Raw genomic sequence first — 20,562 nt, 5'->3', positions numbered from 1 at the left:
CACACACACCCTCCACCAAATGAAGTAAAAAAACGAGTTTATTTTCAGTACATGTACAGAGGAAGCCAGGCTGAAAGAGGAAGTGGAGGAGTTAGCAGCCAGCAGCAGTCAAACTTAGCTCACTGCAGCTTCTGTGAGCTTGTGAACAGGGGCATTTTGTGGGGGAGATCCAGAGTACTGGGAGGTCGAGGGAGCTGCTGCAGTGACCTGTTTTGCTGGAAGAGAAGGTGCAGCAACTTGTGACCCGCCTAGCCCCAGCTCAAGCAACAGGACAACATGCAAAGTTTCTCGATAGAGCTGAGTCGACTGTGATGGAGCAGCAAGACAGATGGGGTGCCCCCAGGGAGGAGGAAGATTGACAGTAAGAGCTGTTCCGACAGTGGAATTTGCTGCCAAGGAGTGTGGTGGAGTCTCCTTCTTTGGAGGTCTTTAAGCAGAGGCTTGACAGCCATATGTCAGGAGTGCTCTGATGGTGTTTCCTGCTTGGCAGGGGGTTGGACTCGATGGCCCTTGGGGTCTCTTCCAACTCTCTGATTCTATGATTCTATACTTTGTACGGAAGCTGCAGTTATTTACAAATCAAGAAATAGCAGCAACAAGAAATAGCATATGCAAAACCACAGAGATGCCTCCAAAACCTCCTCCCAAGGCCTGGATGCACTAATAAAAGTTTTTTTTTCCAATAAAGGTACAGCATTTGTATTCCACCCCATAACACGAAGTTCTCTGAGTAGGTGCTCATAAAATTGCAGAGTTGGAAGGGAACCTGACAGTCAACCCCCTTGCAAGGCAAGAATCTCAGCTAAAGCATCCATGACAGATGGTCATCCAAACTCTACTTAAAAACCTCCAATGAAGAAGAGTCCACAACCTCCGCTGTCCAATAGCTCTTACCACCAGAAATTTCTTCCAGATATTTAGTTGGAATTTTCCACCCGGACCTCGCTGGAACTCAGGTGGGAGCCATTGCCATTATAAGAGAACAAGGGAGGTGATCATGGTGACACGGGAAGTTTCCCACGCCAGAGGGAAGATTTCCAGGACAGTATATCAAGGCAAACCTGTGTTCAGAAGGTCAATAAAAAGTTAGAAAAAGAGGCTTCCATAAGAATAGACTACTGGATCAGACCATTGGCCCACTTTCCCGAGGGAATATGATGCACTGTTGAACAGCTCTTACTGGCAGAGGGTTGGTCAGAATCTCCTTTTTTGTAACTGGAAGTCATTGGTTCAAGCCCTTACCCTTCAGAGCAGGAAAAAACAAGCTTGCTCCATCTTCCATATGACAGCCCTTGAGATATTTGAAGATGGCTATTATCTCTCCATCTCCCCTTTTTCCAAGCTAAACATAAAGGTAAAGGGACCCCTGATGATTAGGTCCAGTCATGACTGACTCTGGGGTTGCGGCGCTCATCTCGCTTTATTGGCCGAGGGAGCCGGCGTACAGCTTCCGGGTCATGTGGCCAGCATGACTAAGCCGCTTCTGGCGAACCAGAGCAGCGGACAGAAACACCATTTACCTTCCCACCAGAGCAGTACCTATTTATCTACTTGTGCTTCGTGCTTTCGAACTGCTAGGTTGGCAGGAGCAGGGACCGTGCAACGGGAGCTCACCCCGTTGCAGAGATTCGAACCTCCGACCTTCTGACCGACAAGCCCTAGGCTCTCTGGTTTAACCTACAGCGCCATCCGTGTCCCTAAGTTAAACATACCCAGCTCCTTTAACTGTTCCTCGTGAGGCTTGGCTTCTAGACCCTTGATCATCTTGGTTGCATCCTCTGCACACGTTTCAGCTTGTCAATATCCTTCTTAAATTGTAGCATCCAGAACTAGACACATTACTCCAGGTGTGGTCTGACCAAGGCAGAATAGAGTTGTAGTATTACTTCCCATGATCTGGACACTTCTGTTGATACAACTTCAAAAGCAGTAGCCATTTTTGCTGCTGCATCACGCTGTTGTCTCATGTTAAGCTTGTGGTCCACCAAGACCCTTAGATTTATTTCACATGCACTACTAGCACTCCAAGTGTCCCCCATTTTATATTTATGCAGCTGGTTATTCCTGTCTAAGTGTAGAACCTTACACTTACTAAAATTCATTTTGTTACTTTCAGTAGGGACAAATGTAAAGTGTACAGATAAACCAAACACAGAAAAAAATGAAAAAATATTAAGGTGCCAGGCTACACAAAGTGTTCAAAAGACCTGGCTGGAACAGAAATCTATTCATGTGGCTCTAGAAAGATCCCAAGCGTACACTAGGTTGGCCTTTCTAGGACAGCTGTTCCATAAAAGCCCTCTCCCTGGTTATTGCCCAAATTACTTCTTCAATCAATGTTCTTTAAACCTTAGGGTTAATCCAAGGATGGAGTCTGTGAGTTGGGTCTCTTGCTCAACCTACTAAGGTGCAAACATTAAGCATTGCAATATACACTGGTCCAGCTGGTGGCAGCAGCAATTTCTGGTAAGACCTCCCAAATCAACTGAGCAAGTTGCAATAGTATTTGTATCTGTATTTGTATCTGAAGAAGTGTGCATGCACACGAAAGCTCATACCAAGAACTGACTTAGTTGGTCTTTAAGGTGCTACTGGAAGGAATTTGTTTTGTTTTGACTAATAGTATTTGCAGTAACTGAGCAGATTGCAGTAGTCTGACCAGTAGCTGTTAACAGAAAGGATGTGTACCTACAATTTTGCGCATGGTATGATTATTTTCCACCTAGTCATTTTGATACGTTGGCACCCTATTTGCAAATTTTAACAATTCCAAAATACTGACGTGCTTTCACTTACGCAATATTAAATATACTGCCTTCAGCTGTACTTGAGGGTCGATTTCAAAAATTTCCACTGGAAAAACATTGATGCCCATGTGGAGATGGCAGTATTGAATCAGTAGCTCATGTGCTACTAGCTTGATCTCTTTATAAAGATTTGAGGAGTAAGGTTATTACCCCTCTACTACTACCCATACTCAACCATTGCTGTGTCCCAGCAGATTAAGATAACCAGGTGACAGCAAATACTGATGTCAGATATCAGTCAGTAGAGCACGAGACTCTTAAACTCAGGGTCCTGGGTTGGAGCCCCATGTTGAGCAAAGGATTCCGTGGTTGGCCTAAATGAACCTCTTGGGTCCTTCCAATTTTCTATGAATTTGTTTGTTTGTTTTTTTTAAAAAAAGCAAGTTATTTTTTAAAAAAGGCTTCCCGCAGTGCTATCTGCACGCATCCTCTGCCTGTACGTAATTGGCATAATAAAAGCAACCAATCAGAAGCACAAAAGGGAACGCCTATTGGCGTGAATGGGAACCCAGGCTCCCCTGCTAAGACTGCATTTCCCATGCCACAACCTGGGAGAATGAAAAGAACACTACATCTCCCAGCATCCCCCGCGGGCTCCAGCCAAAGCCGCGCCCTAAGAAAAAAAGAACTACATCTCCCAGCATCCCCCGCGGGCTCCAGCCAAAGCCGCGCCCTAAGAAAAAAAGAACTACATCTCCCAGCACGCACTGGGAGAAGAAAAAGAACAGCATCTCCCAGCGCCTAAGCAGCCGCCTGAGGGGAAAAGAAAACACTACAGCCCCCAGCATCCTCCGCGGCCCCTTCCTCTGAGGCGGCCCCTCAGCCGCGGTCCGGCGTCGCCGGCGCCTTGCCCATGGCCGAGAGCGGGGACCGCGGCGGCGGTGGCGGCGGCGGCGGCGGCGGCTCGCCGAGCCCGGAGCCGGCGGCGAGCCCCGGCCCTCCCGGCCGGCCGCCTCCCGCGCTGCCGCTGCCCCGCCTGGAGAAGCCCCTGCGTCAGGCCTTCTACAACACGGGCGCGCTGGTGCTGGCGGGGCTGTGCTGCGGCGCGGCGGTGCTGGTCTACTTCATCCTGGAGGCCTTCCTGCGGCCGCTGCTGTGGGCCGCGCTGTGCGGCACCTTCCTGCACCCCTTCAAGAGCTCCCTGACGGCGCTGGGCCGGGCCTGGCTGCGCCGCCTGCGCCGCTCCGGGGCGCCCGTGCTGCCCGCCGCGCTGCTGCTGCCCCTCTGCTTCGCCAACGCCGCCGCCGAGGCGCTGGGCCGCCAGCTGCTCCGCCGCAGGAGGCTCCTGGTGCTGCTGGGCGCCGGCGGGCCCGCGCTCTACGGCTGCTACGCGCTCGGGGCCTCGCTCGGGGCCCGCGCCGCGCTCGCCCAGGCCGCCCGGGTCATCGGCGCCGGGCTGGACTGCTTCAGCAGCCTCTGGGTGAGTGGGGGGCGGAGGAAGAGAGAGCCTCCGGGGCATGTGCAGAGCGCCTGGGTCCAGTGGCGTAGCGTAGGGGTGCAGGGGGGGGGGCCGGCCGCACCGGGCGCAACATCTGGGGGTTAGGGTTAGGGGGCGCAAATCCATGGGTTAGGGGGCGCAAATCCATGGGTTAGGGGGCGCAAATCCACGGGTTAGGGGGCGCAAATCCATGGGTTAGGGGGCGCAAATCCATGGGTTAGGGGGTGCAAATCCACGGGTTAGGGGGCGCAAATCCACGGGTTAGGGGGCGCAAATCCACGGGTTAGGGGGCGCAAATCCACGGGTTAGGGGGCGCAAATCCACGGGTTAGGGGGCGCAAATCCACGGGTTAGGGGGCGCAAATCCACGGGTTAGGGGGCGCAAATCCACGGGTTAGGGGGCGCAAATCCACGGGTTAGGGGGCGCAAATCCACGGGTTAGGGGGCGCAAACTACTTGCCTTGCCCCGGGTGCTGACAACCCACGCTACGCCACTGCGTGGGTCGCATCCCAGGTCGGGTTCCCCCCGCCCTTTAATCGCAGTCCTCTAAAGCGCGCCCGCCCACACACGTGCACTCCCTCGGTTGGGACAAGAGGATGCGGCTTCCCGCAAAGTGGTTTTGGGTTGCCCTTTGGTGGACTGGGCTACGCCAGGAAGAAAGGAGAGGGGAAGCTGATTTAAGTTTCCCACTGAGAATGCTTCACACCTACACGGTGGTGCAAAACTGACTGCTAAACCAGATTAGGTAAAGTGACCCCTGACCATTAGGTCCAATCGTGGCCGACTCAAGATCAAGATGAGGGGCAGCAAAGTGCCAATAGGCGACAGGTCCAGAAGAAGAAATCTCAGTAACAACTCACTTTTTAGGTGCCCAATTTCCAGTGGTTGCTTGTCCTTCAACTGCTGCAGTTAGCTCACAAGAATTGTAAAAGGTAAAGGTACCCCTGACCGTTAGGTCCAGTCGTGGCCAACTCTGGGGTTGCAGCGCTCATCTTGCTTTACTGGCCGAGGGAGCCGGTGTACAGCTTCCGGGTCATGTGGCCAGCATGACTAAGCCGCTTCTGGCGAACCAGAGCAGCGCACGGAAACACTGTTCACCTTCCCACCTGAGCGGTACCTATTTATCTACTTGCACTTTGATGTGCTTTCGAACTGCTAGGTTGGCAGGAGCAGGGACCGAGCAACAGGAGCTCACCCCGTCGCGGGGATTTGAACTGCCAACCTTCTGATCGACAAGCCCTAGGCTCTGTGGTTTAACCCACAGCGCCACAGATTACTTTGCAGCAAATAGGCTGCTGTTTGCATGCCCACCCCTGGTTGGGACAAGAGAATGTGGCTTTGGCAGGGTGAATTGATTTAAACTAGCAAGAAGAAAGAGCAATACGTTTTTAGACACCTTTACACCTAAACTGTGACCGCTAAACCAGATTAATTCACAACAAAGCTAGTATTGTTTACATGATTTCATCTTTTCAGGCTTTACATCACCTCTCATACTGTATGTACACTTCACATGCTTTCCTTGTTTACCTAGAAAGCATGTGTCTTTGAACTATTAGGCTGTGTGGTTGGTAGGAATGTAGGAATACTGGATAATTTTGTCTTCTTTCCTGTGTTACTCTTTTTGTTTCACTCAGCCTTGGCCCTAACTCAAAATAAAGCAGCAAACAAGAATTAAACACTCATGGTCGATAAGTAGGGTGGTTAGATGACGAAAACCTGGGGTCCTTGAGCTTTAATGGATGTGGGAAAGGGAATTTCAGCAGGTGTAGCTTTCATGCTCTTGTGATAGATCACAGCACAATTTGATAGTTAACTGAAAAGATGTGACATAAGGGCTTGGGATAAACATAGAATATGTAAGCTGTACCCTGAATACAGTGGTGCCCCGCAAGACGAACGCCTCGCAAGACGGAAAACCCGCTAGACGAAAGGGTTTTCCGTTTTGGAGGCGCTTCGCAAAACGAATTTCCCTATGGGCTTGCTTCGCAAGACGAAACTGTCTTGCGAGTTCCTGCGGGTTCCCCCCCCCTTTTCCTAAGCCCTAAGCCGCTTATCAGCTGATCCGCTAAAAGCCACTAAACCGCTAATAGCGCTAATCCGCTAAGCTGTCAATGGGCTTGCTTCACAAGACGAAAAAACCGCTATACGAAGAGCCTCACGGAACGGATTAATTTCGTCTTGCGAGGCACCACTGTAATGAATTGCAGTCACTGGAACATATCTAAGATAATTTCAAGAAGGTGCAGATCCCAGGATAGATTGACTTACAGCAGTGTGCACAGGGCTTTAATTGAGCATTGGCTCTGCACTAGAACCTGTCCAGTTTCAGCACCTAGGAGATGTGACATGGGGAATTTTGTGGGCGATCTCCCACATCTTGAATATTTAATCGCAGCCACTTGGAACTGCGCCCACAGAAAGGTTAAAGGATGCAGCTTCTAGGAAAGCTTGAATCCTAGCAATAGGGCTTCATTTGAGCTGGGGCTACATTCTGGAACTTGCCTTTAACAGAGCCTCCCTTCCCTCCTCTGTTCAAATGTGTTTATTGTCTCCCCTATTTTCAAAAAGCCATCCTTTGATGTATCCTCCCTCTCTTCTGCCCTTTGTCTCCAGACTCCCATTGTGTTTTAGAATCATAGAATCATAGAGTTGGAAGAGACCACAAGGGCCATCGAGTCCAACCCCCTGCCAAGCAGGAAACACCATCAGAGCACTCCTGACATATGGTTGTCAAGCCTCTGCTTAAAGACCTCCAAAGAAGGAGACTCCACCACACTCCTTGGCAACAAATTCCACTGTCCAACAGCTCATACTGTCAGGAAGTTCTTCCTAATGTTTAGGTGGAATCTTCTTTCTTGTAGTTTGGAACCATTGCTCCGTGTCCGCTTCTCTGGAGCAGCAAAAAACAACCTTTCTCCCTCCTCTATGTGGCATCCTTTTATATATTTGAACATGGCTATCATATCACCCCTTAACCTCCTCTTCTCCAGGCTAAACATGCCCAGCTCCCTTAGCCGTTCCTCATAAGGCATCGTTTCCAGGCCTTTGACCATTTTGGTTGCCCTCCTCTGGACACATTCCAGTTTGTCCGTGTCCTTCTTGAACTGTGGTGCCCAGAACTGGACACAGAACTCTAGGTGAGGTCTGACCAGAGCAGAATACAGTGGCACTATTACTTCCCTTGATCTAGATGCTATACTCCTCTTGATGCAGCCCAGAATTGCATTGGCTTTTTTAGCTGCCACGTCACACAGTTGGCTCATGTCAAGTTTGTGGTCAACCAAGACTCCTAGATCCTTTTCACATGTACTGCTCTCAAGCCAGGTGTCACCCATCTTGTATTTGTGCCTCTCATTTTTTTTTTTTGCCCAAGTGCAATACTTTACATTTCTCCCTGTTAAAATTCATCTTGTTTGTTTGGGCCCAGTTCTCTAATCTGTCAAGGTCGTTTTGAAGTGTGATCCTGTCCTCTGGGGTGTTAGCCCTCCCTCCCAGTTTGGTGTCATCTGCAAACTTGATCAGGATGCCCTGGAGTCCATCATCCAAGTCGTTGATAAAGATGTTGAATAAGACCGGGCCCAAGACAGAACCCCCCTGTGGCACCCCCCACTAGTCACTCTTCTCTTTTACTTTCCTTCTAACTCAGATCTTGATTTTTTTCAGTCTGATATCTACTCCCTGGATTCTGTTGAAACTACACTCACAAAAACTCTATTCTGCCCTCATTGTTTACATTTATGCTGTCTTTGATACAGTTTATCACTCTTCCTTTTATGCCTTGGTCTAGGTTTCTATGGTTCTGTCTTGATACGGTTCTTTTCCCTACCAGTTTAGGCTGAGGTCCTAACCTCACTTATCTGGAAGTAAGCCCCACTTAATTCAGTAGGACTTACTTTTGAGTAGACATGGTAAGAATTGAGCTGTTAATCATTCTTTCACAGTTTTTATTATTTTTTCAATTTATATACCACCCTTTATCAAAAGATCTCAGGTAGGAAAGATACAACAGATACAAAGATACAACATTAGAAACACAATACATCAGTGCATAGTAAAAAGCATACTGACAGACATATTAATAGTAAAATAACCACACTTTCACAGACCGTAGATTATTTAATAGCCATAGGCCTAGGTAAAGAGGACTGTTTTTGCCTGGTGTCCAAAGACATGTAATGATGGCGCCAGGTGAGCCTCTTTGGGGAAAGCATTTCAGAGTCACGTAGTCACAACAGAAAAGGCTCATCCTTGGTGTTTTTTTCTCTGCTGAAGTCACTTGGGATCTGTTTTTGGCCATCAGCACACTATTTCTGGTTGATGGTATCAACACTCACTGCTTTCTGTGCCACATATGGATGACATCCAGCCTTACCTTTCTACTCCTGAACTGTCTCCCTTTCTTCAGTCCTGCATCTCCAGCTGACTCTCTGATCATCACATGCTTTTTGGTCATTTCAGTATGCCCAAAGCCAAACTTTTAATCTCCCTTCTCAAGTCCTACTCCCTCTTACGCTCGTTTATCCATTGACAAAGTTACAATCTACTCTGATGAACAGTCATGAACAGCTTTATGGCTTGAGTCCTCCTTGTGTTCAGTCTGTTACCAAGTAGGGCTGCGCAATAAATTGCCATATTATTGAATACTGGTATAGAAATAACATCATGATAAGTGTTTCAACAAGGCCATATACTGGTGAACCAGAGGTGGAGACTTGACAACTTCCCAGGGGGTAGGTTGGCAGAAGGTTGGCGGTTTGAATCCCCATGATAGGGTGAGCTCTGTTCCTCTGTCCCAGCTCCTGCCAACCTAGCAGTTTGAAAGCACACCAAAAAAAGTGCAAGTAGATAAATAGGTACTGCTCCGGCGGGAAGGTAAATGGCGTTTCCGTGCGCTGCTCTGGTTTTGGTGTTCCATTGCGCCAGAAGCGGCTTAGTCATGCTGGCCACATGACCCGGAAAAACTGTCTGCAGACAAACGCCTGGTCTCTCGGCCTGTAAAGCGAGATGAGCGCCACAAACCCAGAGTCATCTGCGACTGGACTTAACTGTCCGGGGTCCTTTACCTTTATCTTTTTGCTTGCTTGCCCTCCCTCTTTCCCTTTGATAAAAAGGGAGAGATTGATGGCTTTTTGGGGGACCGTTCTGGGGGGGAGGTGGAATGGAGTGGAGAAGATTTAGCTGACTGCCTTATGCTGAAATTGGAGCTTGGGTACTATGTGAGAATGATGGGGAGCGTGTTTTTCGGTAAGCAGTGAAAGCAAATGCGTGTCTACTCACAAGTAAGCCCTACTGAATTCAATGGGGCTTACTCCCAGGAAAGTAGAAGTAAGTTTAGTTGAACTCAGTAGGGCTTATGCATGCATAGATTCCATTTAGACCTCGTGAATGGGGAAGCAGATGCTACTTGCCTAGTAAATCACTTAAACTACTCTTAAATTAGTTGAAAATATTTTAAATATATGGAAGTTTATTTAATATTTTATTATTTAAACTACTGGGGAGGTACAGCAAGGCCCTCTGCTGCTGAGGGGAAGCGCGGCAAGGCTCTCTGTCGCCATGGGGAAGCCCAGCAAGGTTCTCCACCACCACAGATATATATCATGATATGTCAAGATATTGTGATGTTTAGCTGTTGATATATCATGATGTTGAAAACCAGGTATCAACCAAGTCATGCTGCTGCTTCCTTTTTCTCTTGCAAAAAAATGACTCTTCCTCTGTAGACTGCTTGGACTACTGCAATATTCTCTCTGGTCTTGGTTCCCCCGCATCTAACAGATGCCCCTCTCTTGTCATTTTGATGTTGTGAGCCTCTCCTTAAACCCTACACTGACTTCCAGTCTTTGCCCTTCAGAGCCGTCCATGGCCCTTCCTCCTAATCCTTCTGCTGTTGCATTCTGACGCCCCCCTCCCTGTATCCTTTTCTCCAGCTTTGCCATCTTCAGCCACCTGGAGGTCTGCTACCTCAAAGAGCTCACTCCTTTGTTGTCCCATAAACTTAGAACTGCCTCCCTGTATACCAGCATCATGCTGTTTTATTTACATCTCTCAAATCCCTTCTCAAACCCCACTTTTCTGTGAAGACTGGATCAGTCCCTAGTATTATAATTATTATTATTAATAATAATTAATAATAATTTATTATTTATACCCCACCCATCTGGCTGGGCTTCTCCAGCCACTGTGGGCGGCTTCCCACAAAACATTAAAAATACATTAAAACAACAGTCATTATACTTCCGTAAACTTCCTGTGCCCTTCTGTAAGTGTAACTGGCAGTGCAATCCTGTGTAAGTCTAGATCAGTGTTTCCCAACCTTTTTTGGGCAAAGGCACACTTGTTTCATGAAAAAAATCTCGAGGCACACCACCATTAGAAAATGTTTAAAAAATTAACTCTGTGCCTATATTGACTATATATAAAGTAACTCTCTTTAATAGGAATCAAATAAACACAAAGAAAGTATTTTATAATTACTTTATTATGAAATAGTAAGTACCGTATTTTTCGTCCCATAGGACGCTCCGTCCCATAGGACGCACCTACTTTTTTGAGGGGGGGAAATAAAGGAAAAATTTTTTTCCTTTATTTCCCCCCAAAAAAACCAGGTCGGGGAACAGTGGGATGGCGGTGCTGCGCCTCCCCGCTGTCCCCCGAGCTTGTGGGGCTGGCCCATGTCTGCCTGGCGCGAGGGGCGCTCTGCTTCAGGGAGCCCCGCGCGTCCGGCGGCAGGCTACAGTCCGCAGCATGGGGAACCCTCTGTTTCAGGGCGCCCCATGCGCCCCCCGGGTGCGCAAGGCTTGCCAACACGAGCGCGGAGCACGGGGCGTCCTCCGAAGGGTGCCCCGTGCTCCGCGCTGCCAGCTGCCGCCCGCAAGCCTTGCGCTCCCGGGAGGAGATCCCCCGGGTGCGCAAGGCTGGCCAACACCAGCGCGGAGCACGGGGCGTCCTCTGGAGGGCGCCCCGTGCTCCGCGCTGCAGGCTGCTGCCCGCAAGCCTTGCGCTCCCGGAGGGAGATCCCCCGGGTGCGCAAGGCTTGCGGACACCTGCGTGGAGCACGGGGCGTCCTCCGGAGGGCGCCCCGTGCTCCGCGCTGCAGGCTGCTGCCCGCAAGCCTTGCGCTCCCGGGGGGAGATCCCCCAGGTGCGCAAGGCTTGCGGACACCAGCGCGGAGCACGGGGCGTCCTCCGGAGGGCGCCCCGTGCTCCGCGCTGCAGGCTGCTGCCCGCAAGCCTTGCGCTCCCGGGGGGAGATCCCCCGGGTGCGCAAGGCTTGCGGACACCTGCGCGGAGCACGGGGCGTCATCCGGAGGGCGCCCCGTGCTCCGCGCTGCAGGCTGCTGCCCGCAAGCCTTGCGCTCCCGGGGGGAGATCCCCCGGGTGCGCAAAGCTTGCGGACACCAGCGCGGAGCACGGGGCGTCCTCTGGAGGGCGCCCCGTGCTCCGCGCTGCAGGCTGCTGCCCGCAAGCCTTGCGCTCCCGGGGGGAGATCCCCCGGGTGCGCAAGGCTTGCGGACACCTGCGTGGAGCACGGGGCGTCCTCCGGAGGGCGCCCCGTGCTCCGCGCTGCAGGCTGCTGCCCGCAAGCCTTGCGCTCCCGGGGGGAGATCCCCCGGGTGCGCAAGGCTTGCGGACACCTGCGTGGAGCACGGGGCGTCCTCCGGAGGGCGCCCCGTGCTCCGCGCTGCAGGCTGCTGCCCGCAAGCCTTGCGCTCCCGGGGGGAGATCCCCCGGGTGCGCAAGGCTTGCGGACACCAGCGCGGAGCACGGGGCGTCCTCTGGAGGGGCGTCCTCCGGAGGGCGCCCCGTGCTCCGCGCTGCAGGCTGCTGCCCGCAAGCCTTGCGCTCCCGGGGGGAGATCCCCCGGGTGCGCAAGGCTTGCGGACACCTGCGCGGAGCACGGGGCGTCCTCCGGAGGGCGCCCCGTGCTCCGCGCTGCAGGCTGCTGCCCGCAAGCCTTGCGCTCCCGGGGGGAGATCCCCCGGGTGCGCAAGGCTTGCGGACACCTGCGCGGAGCACGGGGCGTCCTCCGGAGGGCGCCCCGTGCTCCGCGCTGCAGGCTGCTGCCCGCAAGCCTTGCGCTCCCGGGGGGAGATCCCCCAGGTGCGCAAGGCTTGCGGACACCAGCGCGGAGCACGGGGCGTCCTCCGGAGGGCGCCCCGTGCTCCGCGCTGCAGGCTGCTGCCCGCAAGCCTTGCGCTCCCGGGGGGAGATCCCCCGGGTGCGCAAGGCTTGCGGACACCTGCGCGGAGCACGGGGCGTCATCCGGAGGGCGCCCCGTGCTCCGCGCTGCAGGCTGCTGCCCGCAAGCCTTGCGCTCCCGGGGGGAGATCCCCCGGGTGCGCAAAGCTTGCGGACACCAGCGCGGAGCACGGGGCGTCCTCTGGAGGGCGCCCCGTGCTCCGCGCTGCAGGCTGCTGCCCGCAAGCCTTGCGCTCCCGGGGGGAGATCCCCCGGGTGCGCAAGGCTTGCGGACACCTGCGTGGAGCACGGGGCGTCCTCCGGAGGGCGCCCCGTGCTCCGCGCTGCAGGCTGCTGCCCGCAAGCCTTGCGCTCCCGGGGGGAGATCCCCCGGGTGCGCAAGGCTTGCGGACACCTGCGTGGAGCACGGGGCGTCCTCCGGAGGGCGCCCCGTGCTCCGCGCTGCAGGCTGCTGCCCGCAAGCCTTGCGCTCCCGGGGGGAGATCCCCCGGGTGCGCAAGGCTTGCGGACACCAGCGCGGAGCACGGGGCGTCCTCTGGAGGGGCGTCCTCCGGAGGGCGCCCCGTGCTCCGCGCTGCAGGCTGCTGCCCGCAAGCCTTGCGCTCCCGGGGGGAGATCCCCCGGGTGCGCAAGGCTTGCGGACACCTGCGCGGAGCACGGGGCGTCCTCCGGAGGGCGCCCCGTGCTCCGCGCTGCAGGCTGCTGCCCGCAAGCCTTGCGCTCCCGGGGGGAGGTCCCCCGGGTGCGCAAGGCTTGCGGACACCAGCGCGGAGCACGGGGCGTCCTCCGGAGGGCGCCCCGTGCTCCGCGCTGCAGGCTGCTGCCCGCAAGCCTTGCGCTCCCGGGGGGAGATCCCCCGGGTGCGCAAGGCTTGCGGACACCAGCGCGGAGCACGGGGCGTCCTCCGGAGGGCGCCCCGTGCTCCGCGCTGCAGGCTGCTGCCCGCAAGCCTTGCGCTCCCGGGGGGAGATCCCGGGGGGAGGCTTGCGGGCAGCAGCCTGCAGCGCGGAGCACGGGGCGCCCTCCAGAGGACGCCCCTCCAGAGGACGCCCCGTGCTCCGCGCTGGTGTCCGCAAGCCTTGCGCACCCGGGGGATCTCCCCCCGGGAGCGCAAGGCTTGCGGGCAGCAGCCTGCAGCGCGGAGCACGGGGCGCCCTCCGGAGGACGCCCCGTGCTCCGCGCTGCAGGCTGCTGCCCGCAAGCCTTGCGCTCCCGGGGGGAGATCCCCCGGGTGCGCAAGGCTTGCGGACACCTGCGTGGAGCACGGGGCGTCCTCCGGAGGGCGCCCCGTGCTCCGCGCTGCAGGCTGCTGCCCGCAAGCCTTGCGCTCCCGGGGGGAGATCCCCCGGGTGCGCAAGGCTTGCGGACACCAGCGCGGAGCACGGGGCGTCCTCTGGAGGGGCGTCCTCTGGAGGGCGCCCCGTGCTCCGCGCTGCAGGCTGCTGCCCGCAAGCCTTGCGCTCCCGGGGGGAGATCCCCCGGGTGCGCAAGGCTTGCGGACACCTGCGTGGAGCACGGGGCGTCCTCCGGAGGGCGCCCCGTGCTCCGCGCTGCAGGCTGCTGCCCGCAGGCCTTGCGCTCCCTGCGTGGAGCACGGGGCGTCCGACTCGCCTCCCTCCCACGGCACACCAGCCGACGTCCCGCGGCACACTAGTGTGCCGCGGAACACCGGTTGGGAAACACTGGTCTAGATAGAACTTAAATGGCTCTTGCTCCCAGGTAAACATGGGCAGGATTGCAGCTTGAAACAGTAGCTCTTTATCCTGTTGTTTCACCGTACTGTACTTCTTCTCCCTTTCTCTGTAGTTTTCCCTGTGTTGAATTTAGGTTATAGTTTCCTTGGGGCAGGGGCCTGTCTTTGAAGCACTATGCTCACTGTGGGCACTATACAAATAATAATTGCTTACTCTGAGAGTAAGTCAGGAAATGCAGTGTCTAGGAGAACCTGGACCCTTTTCAGAAATGAACAACTGGGCACTGTGGGGCTGTCGCTACCACGTCAGAAGAGGAGGAGGAGTCTTCTCTTGCTAGAGCTGATGCATTACACAGAATGAGGTGGTAGAATGAAGTGATATATTTTTGTGCCACTTGAGACTGAAGATTTACCGTATTTTTCGCCTTATAGGACGCGAAAAATGAAATGGGGAAATGAAGGGGAAATCTGTGTGCGTCCTATGGGGTGAATACAGGCTTTCGCTGAAGCTTGGAGAGCGAGAGGGGTCGGTGCGCACCAACCCCTCTCGCTCTCCAGGCTTCAGGAAGCTATCAGCAAGCCTGGGGAGCCCATGGGAGTTCCCGCAGGGCTCCCTAGGCTGCGGATAGCAGCCTGCTGCCCAGTGCGCGGGGCGCCCTGAAGCAGAGCGCCCCTCGCGCCGGGCAGATATCCGCAGCCTGGGGAACCCTGAGGGAACTCCCGCAGGGCTCCCTGGGCTGCAGATAGCAGCCTGCCGCCCGGTGCGCATGGCGCCCTGAAGCAGAGCGCCCTGCGTGCCGGGCAGACATCCGCAGCCTGGGGAGCCCTGCAGGAGTTCCTGTAGGGCTCCCTAGGCTGCGGATAGCAGCCTGCCGCCCGGCGCAGAAGCAGCCTGGGTAGCCCTACGGGAGTTCCCGCAGAGCTCCCTAGGCTGCAGATAGCAGCCTGCTGCACGGAGCGTGGGGCGCGCTGAAGCAGGGCGCCCCACGCTTCGGGCAGACATCGGCCAGCCCCACAAGCTTGGGGACAGCGGGGAGGCGCAGCGCTGCCATACCGCTGTTCCCCGACCTGGTTTGGGGGGGGGATTTCCTTTATTTCCCCCCTATATTTCCCCCCCAAAAAACTAGGTGCGTCCTATGGGACGGAGCGTCCTATGGGACAAATAATACGGTAATTTGCACCATGCTTGTAGTAAACAAGCATGTGAAGGGGAGAAGAGGTTGCTGAAGCTTTTTCTGGTGTGTTACTTTACTTTATTCAGGGAGTTTCTTACACTGGTGAATATATCATAATGCAGCCCTCCACGCCCAATCTACATTCTGAATAAAGTGGGAAATCCCTCTTCATTCTGTGCAACATGTAGATCATAACTTACTGTGTCATACGGCATAAGATCACTGCTCAATTCACACAGCCCTGAAATAAAGACTTGTAGATATGTGTACTGTTTCAGTACATCCCTCTTTTGCACATGTAAAATATCTGTTTCTTAAGGGGTACAAACATTTTACAACAACATGCAGTTTGTGTTTTTGTAATATATGTTTGACTCTTGTAATTAGAGGTCATTGTAAACCTAAAGTTATGAAGCATGCTGAAGAGTGAAATCTTTTAAGCATTTGCCCTTCTGACATCAAGGTTGGCAGTACTTGGCATTCTTGGGGGGGGGGCATTATTGTCACTAGTGACATATGGCAGGTCCTGTTAGTGTTTCTATTGGTTCTACCATCAGGAAGGATTAGAGCACGTGTTAGTGTCATATTGCTGTGCTTAGTATTTTATAGTCTTTTATATTGATGAAGTCCTTTGTTGCTTTCACTGCCTTTTCTTAGTTACCATGATACATTTTGGGAATTGTAACAGGAACTTTTGTGAGAGTTCCTGAAGACTCTGTGGCATTAATTTCACTCCCTTATGTTGTTTCAAAATGAATAGCGATCACTAGCAAAACAGTACTTGGATTTTGGTTCTTCAAAATGACTACTTGTTCCCATTAAACTAGAAAAACATAGGGAAGCACAGTAACAAAAAGCTGGATCCAATATATAATACTGGATAATATAGGATTTATGCCTGTATCAGGGATGGCCAGAGGTTGCACCATCTTAAAGAAAACCTTCAGTTATAGAGTAAGCACTTGGGCACAGCCAGGAAGTCTCATATAAAATGCAAAGAGGAGAAGTAGTAGGGCCAGGCAATATATTGATATATCGTCCAAAACTGGTTTGAAGTCCATATCATGATATTGGTTTTGTATTTTTTGACCTGGCAATATATCGTGAATCATGGTGTGGGTATGCTTGTGTATGTGCCTGCTATGCAGAAATCACAATGTGGGGAAAACCTGAAGCCAGCCAATGCCTCTAAATAGTTCCATCCTTATTTCAGATGTCGTGATATATCTGTATATCACAGTGTTGAAAACCATATATCACCCAGCCCTAAAGTATGGAATAGCTCATCAATTAAAACCACAGAACATCTTTTCCTTTCCATTATTGGCAAAATTCTTGTTGTATCTTGATTTTTTTTAAAAAGAGACAAGGCTGCTAGGGACTTTAAAAAGCTATTTGGATTGAAGGAAGCCCATGGTTTGTTTGTTTTTTTAATGTAATCTGTTTTTATTCTGCTTAATAATTAAAGTTGCCAGTTGGGCAGCTAGCTTGGGTTTGCCAGGGATGCGTACTGATAGCTGTTTTATTCCCTTTTCCTGTTAAGATATGGACCTTGATAGCAGGCTATTTATTGACTGTATTATTCAAGTGGAACCCAAGCACTGAACGTTACTTGAGAACAATCTCTGTTCCTGTCTGGATTCTACTGCTCTTCCATTTGGGTGAGTAACCTCATAAAAATATTTATTTCATTTGTTTGTTGTTTTTCAGGACTTGGCTATAAAGTATTTCTACAGATTTCTGAAAGAGATGTCAAGCTTGTACCAACAATACTTTGCATTCAATTAAGTGTGATAATGATTCAGTTACTGGCTGTAGGTGAAGAGGACCAATCATCATATGCTTACCTTCTATTTTGCATACTGAGAATTCAACACCAACGCTTCCTCACAGTTGACATTTAAGGCCCCAAGCAACACTTAAACCAATTTTCAGTGAAGCAGACAAAAGACCTCCCATTTCAAATACGTTATAGAATACCTTGAATTAAAACTTAATTAAAATAAATAGGGTTTATTCACAAATATGCACTAGTAAACCGATTCATGCTGGCCTTGCAAATTGGGGTTATAAATTAAGGTTTGTTCATGGTTTTGCATTGTATCTGAACCATGCCTGGAATCCAGTTGTAATGGGAAACCATGGTTTCATTCTGTGAATGAATCTGCCGGAACCTCAGGGTTCCATGCTCCCATCTTCTTTTTCTTGTGCTAGAGGAGGAGTTCAAAAGGTCCCACTTCCACTTTGCAAACTAACCACAATTCCCTGTGACAACTAAACTCAGCAAGCTGGTTTGTTGAAACTACAGTTAGTGAGAATAAGTGAGGATCAAACCATGGTTCAGATCCAGATCTCACTAACCAAGGGAGAATTATTGGGCTGTCTTTGTTTTTGTTTTCATTATATGATTTTTGTTTTTTATATTGTGAACTGCCCTGAGATCTATAGGTATAGCTAGGGTGGTGTACAAATTTAATAAACAAAGAAACAATAGTTCAACCACAAATTTCTATGCTTAATTTGTGGTAAAACTGGAAGCTTTCACTCTGCTCTGATATGTGAAAGAAGAGGGAGGAATGTGAGAGCCCAAGGCCAACCAGATTCTGTGGACCTACAACTTCTAGACAGCATGGCCAGTGGTCAGTGGAAGTCCTAGTCCAGAAATATCTGAAAGGTCATGGGTTAGCTACTTCTAATTTAGTAGTGTAGCCTTCTTAGACTTTACCGACTGGTGGGGTCTGCGTTGCTCCTGAACGGGAGGAAGGAAGTCAAATGACACCGAGGTTGATTCAGAGAAAGAGTTTATTCTGCTCTCTGGATAGCATGGTCAGCTCACAGCAAGTCCAAAGAAATGAGAAATTTCATGCAGTATATATATCCTCCAGGCACCCTCTCCCCCCTTCCCCAGGAATCCAACCATGTCAGCTTATACACGTAAGTTGACATCCATGACCATAAACAGATATTCCTGTTCTGGTACTCTTGACCATAAAAGGTTGTTCCTGTTCCTATACTCTTATCTTGGGGCAGGAGGTCACCAACTCTAAGAACACTCCTGAAAATGTGGATTTTGGGTCCCGTTTCAGACTGACTGCACAGAAACCCATTCCTTCAGTAGGAAATGATGGTTTTTCTTATATGAACCACCCAGAGTGTGGTTGTTTTATTACAGTTCTTGTTGTCTCCCTTTGGAAATAATAGTTGTGTTTTCAGAAGTAGTATTATCAAAGTAAATATATCCAGTCAAAACGTAGTCTTTTCACTTCATGTATAATAAGTTTTTTGCAAATATCTGTCAGTTGCAAAGGTCCTACCTGATCGTTCTGTTCATTCCATTTACTAGTTTATGCATATTATTTAGGAAAAAGGATGTTGATTTTATTCATGGGACCTCCTTTTTTTCAGCTTCCGCAGCAGGTTCTTGGAAGATTCCAGTGTTTTTGGTTATAGTTGTCTTAATGACTGTGGGTATGTTGCACGAGCACCCGAGTGGGAAAGAGTCTTCAGGTGAGAAACTCTCTTTTTCTTGTAGTTCCATAGTAGAGATAGCTAAGCTATGGCCCTTCAGATGTGTTGGGCTATAGCTCCATCAGCCCCAGCCAGCATGACCAATAATGGTGGTTGATGAGAGCAGTAGACCAACATATCTGGAGGACAAAGGGCTGCTTACTCCTATTCTAGAGTATCTTAAGTGAGTGGTAGCTGCTGGAAAAGAAAGTTGTCTAGGATTATTCTGGTGTGACTGAAGCTGTTGACAGTCCATGAATGGGCACAGAAAAAACCCAATTAAACTACTTTCAGACCTTTATAAGTATTTTATTTTTTATAGGGGTAGAGCTTCCTGGTCAGATGGTTTCTATTGCAGCATCTACAATAGCCATGGCAATATCAATTACAGGATTTGAATCGAATAATGAGGAACATTCACCGCAATCCTCAGGTGACTGAATATTCTGTAAGAATGCTAGACATTTTTGAATATGTTTGCATGCTTTAATCTTGCTCTTTGAATTTATTAAATATATATACTCCCCTTTGTCCAAGGATCGCAAGGCAGTTTAGCTATGCTTATTTTGTTACTGCTTGTTTGTTCTGTAATTCATCTTTCAGCTTTGTCATTTGTTCCTTAAGATTACTGCATAAAGTGCAAAATATGCAATTTGTATTTTAAACTGTCATGTTAATGGTGATTTTAGTGATGTGGCATTATAATGGCTGAATGCCATATTGAAAGATAACAGTTTAACTATTTGTCAGATGATAAGGGACACAAGTAAGCCTTGAGTATTTGTATGGATAAACTGTTCTCTGGGCAGGTGGTGATTACATTAGCAAGTCAGATTCTGTCAAGTTAACTTGGTTTTTTTATACACTCTGCAAACAATAAGGATTATTCTCAAAATTTCACAGAACATAGTTGGAAATATGAGAGGTGAGAGAAATCTCACCGGTTTTTTTTCTTGCTAAATTGTTCAGTTGATTAAATATTATTTTCATGTGGGTTTTTTCATGATACACAAATTAATTTCTGAGATTTTAGTGACCATGTTGTCAAATTTAAATAGGGCTTCAGCACCATCCAAAACCATGGATTGTGCAAGCAATAATTCAGAACCCCATCTGTGGTATGTTCTGCCAAACTTACTTTTATGTAATCTTCATATGCATACCATACAGCTGAAACTAAATAAACCCACCAGTAGAATAATTCTAAATATGAAGTAGCAGTTTATAAACCAAGCAGTCCCAAAATCAGTCAGATTACTTCTGTTTAGCCTGTTTTGATTGCAGTCTTGAGCAATTGCTATCGCACAATGTACATGACTTCAGTTCATCATTTTCAATGTTTGTTTGTGAAGGGTCATTCATACTGTCACTCTTGCAGAAATTAATCCTGCTAGTCAAATACTGGAAGCTTAAGGAGAAGTATTCTGCACAAAACACAAAGCTTGAATGCTCTAAGAGTATGAGAATATGCTATCAGGGAGGTTTTTATATACTATAAGATTAAACTTTTGTAATTGTAGTTCTGTGTTTTGAGCTTGTATTTTGCAGAGTTTTTGAGGCAAATGTATAGGTAAACTGCAATTTAGAGTTGCTTACCAACTTCTGTTTTCTGTCTACTCAATACAGTGATCTTTGGAATGCTACAGCTATGCTCTGTAAATTCAAACAGGAGACAAATCCATGGTTTACAATCATCTGTCAAACCACGTATCTGATTCTTGGTTTCAGAAGAAACTTT

General features: G+C 50.4%; 1 protein-coding gene and 1 long non-coding RNA gene across 3 annotated transcripts in view; one reads left to right on the top strand and one right to left on the bottom strand.

The window, feature by feature from the left end:
* Positions 1-927: 927 nt before the first annotated feature.
* Positions 928-6,744, bottom strand: LOC309327239. Its single transcript, XR_014150464.1, has 3 exons — positions 6,438-6,744; positions 5,106-6,116; positions 928-1,061 (listed from the first exon to the last, which is right to left on the bottom strand). It is a non-coding gene; the product is annotated as an uncharacterized lncRNA (long non-coding RNA).
* The window catches only part of TMEM245 (transmembrane protein 245), a 60,558-nt gene continuing 43,641 nt past the window's right edge, over positions 3,646-20,562 (top strand). For both annotated transcript variants that reach the window (XM_081836283.1, XM_081836282.1), the window contains exons 1-4: positions 3,646-4,227; positions 16,861-16,978; positions 18,723-18,824; positions 19,147-19,257. In XM_081836283.1, the coding sequence (XP_081692409.1) occupies positions 3,661-4,227; positions 16,861-16,978; positions 18,723-18,824; positions 19,147-19,257 (898 nt within the window). In that variant the 5' untranslated portion in view covers positions 3,646-3,660. The remainder of the gene's footprint in view (positions 4,228-16,860; positions 16,979-18,722; positions 18,825-19,146; positions 19,258-20,562) is intronic.

The sequence above is a fragment of the Podarcis erhardii genome (genome assembly GCF_964252035.2).
Source record: "Podarcis erhardii genome assembly, chromosome: 13".
Taxonomy (NCBI): domain Eukaryota; kingdom Metazoa; phylum Chordata; class Lepidosauria; order Squamata; family Lacertidae; genus Podarcis; species Podarcis erhardii.
This window is presented reverse-complemented; position numbering and strand designations above follow the sequence as displayed.